Raw genomic sequence first — 1,096 nt, forward strand, 5'->3', positions numbered from 1 at the left:
GGGCGCCGCCGCGCCGCTCCGGCCGCCCGGGGACAGCGGGCTGAGGCTGGCGCGGTGCGAGGCGTACGGGGAGGCCCGGCGCAGGCGCTCCAGCGGGATCTGCACCACGGCGCTGAAGCCCTCGCTGAGCTCGAAGGGGCCCTGCGCCTGCTGCAGCTGCACCTGCGGGGCAGCGGGTGGGCGGCCACGTGGAGCAGGGCCGGYGCGCTCCGACACCCGCGGCACCCGGAGGCTGCTCTGGCTCCCCAGCGCCGGGCAGGGTCTGCCCTGCGCCCCGGGGCTGCCCAGGGCTCCCTACCAGCGGCAGGTAGTCGTGGCTGGCGCCGGTGCTGGCGCAGTCRCTCTCCGGGCTGAGGCAGTGCGGGCGCAGCGCCAGGCCCGGCACCCTGCGCCTGCTCGCGCTGAACCTGCCCGGCAAAGGGCTCGTTACGGGGCTGCTCCACGACCCAGCCGTCTGCCCTGGCCAGAGGGGAGCTGGACCCGGGCGGCTGTGGAGCACCCCCTGTCCTGGGGGRAGCTGCAGGGGCCGGTGCCCAGCAAGCAGCAGTGCCTGCTGTGCGCCCTGCAGCGCCTCAGTGCTGGCCCCGGCACAGGGCAGCCTCACCTGGAGCCAGCAGCGCTGTCCGCGGATCTCTGGGAGCCCACGGAAGAGCTGGAGGGGCTGGTCGGAGGCCCTGAGAAGGGATAGGGGAGAGCGTGGGCAGGGGGGACCACGGGCACCCACCAACAGCACGGGACGGTGCTGGTGCCAAAGGCGCCCCCAGCAGCCCCCAGCCCCTGGCAGCCCCTGCCCTGCACGCACCGTTGCGGCTGCTCTGCCTCTCCCAGCCGGAGGTGGCGGAGGACGCGCTGCCCGGGGACGCGGGGGGCTCGTCCCGCTCTGCCACGAGAAAACACTGAGGGCCCCGGGGCGCAGAGCCACGGCCGGGCGCTGCGGGGCCGCCAGCAGCCCCACGGCGGGCACCTCTCCCCGAGGAGCACCCTGAGGCTCCGCACGATCCCCGGGACTGCTCAGGCAGCTCCCCAGCGAGCACAAGCCCCACACGGCGCCCGACTGGTACCTGCGGTGCCGAGCGCCTCGTCCGGCTCCTCCGCG

At 75.9% G+C, this 1,096-nt stretch overlaps 1 protein-coding gene across 1 annotated transcript in view; it reads right to left on the reverse strand.

Annotated features, from left to right (window-relative positions):
- Window positions 1–1,096, reverse strand: part of VWA5B2 (von Willebrand factor A domain containing 5B2) — a 10,516-nt gene that overhangs the window by 551 nt on the left and 8,869 nt on the right. Inside the window, exons 17-20 of the mRNA XM_026045242.1 lie at window positions 803–880; window positions 605–674; window positions 299–407; window positions 1–162 (exon numbers count right to left, since the gene is read on the reverse strand). The exon at window positions 1–162 is cut by the window's left edge and continues 551 nt beyond it. Of these exons, the coding sequence (XP_025901027.1) occupies window positions 1–162; window positions 299–407; window positions 605–674; window positions 803–880 (419 nt within the window). The remainder of the gene's footprint in view (window positions 163–298; window positions 408–604; window positions 675–802; window positions 881–1,096) is intronic.

This window comes from Nothoprocta perdicaria, unplaced genomic scaffold (assembly GCF_003342845.1).
Source record: "Nothoprocta perdicaria isolate Ctin4 unplaced genomic scaffold, notPer1 scaffold_4, whole genome shotgun sequence".
NCBI classification, from domain to species: domain Eukaryota; kingdom Metazoa; phylum Chordata; class Aves; order Tinamiformes; family Tinamidae; genus Nothoprocta; species Nothoprocta perdicaria.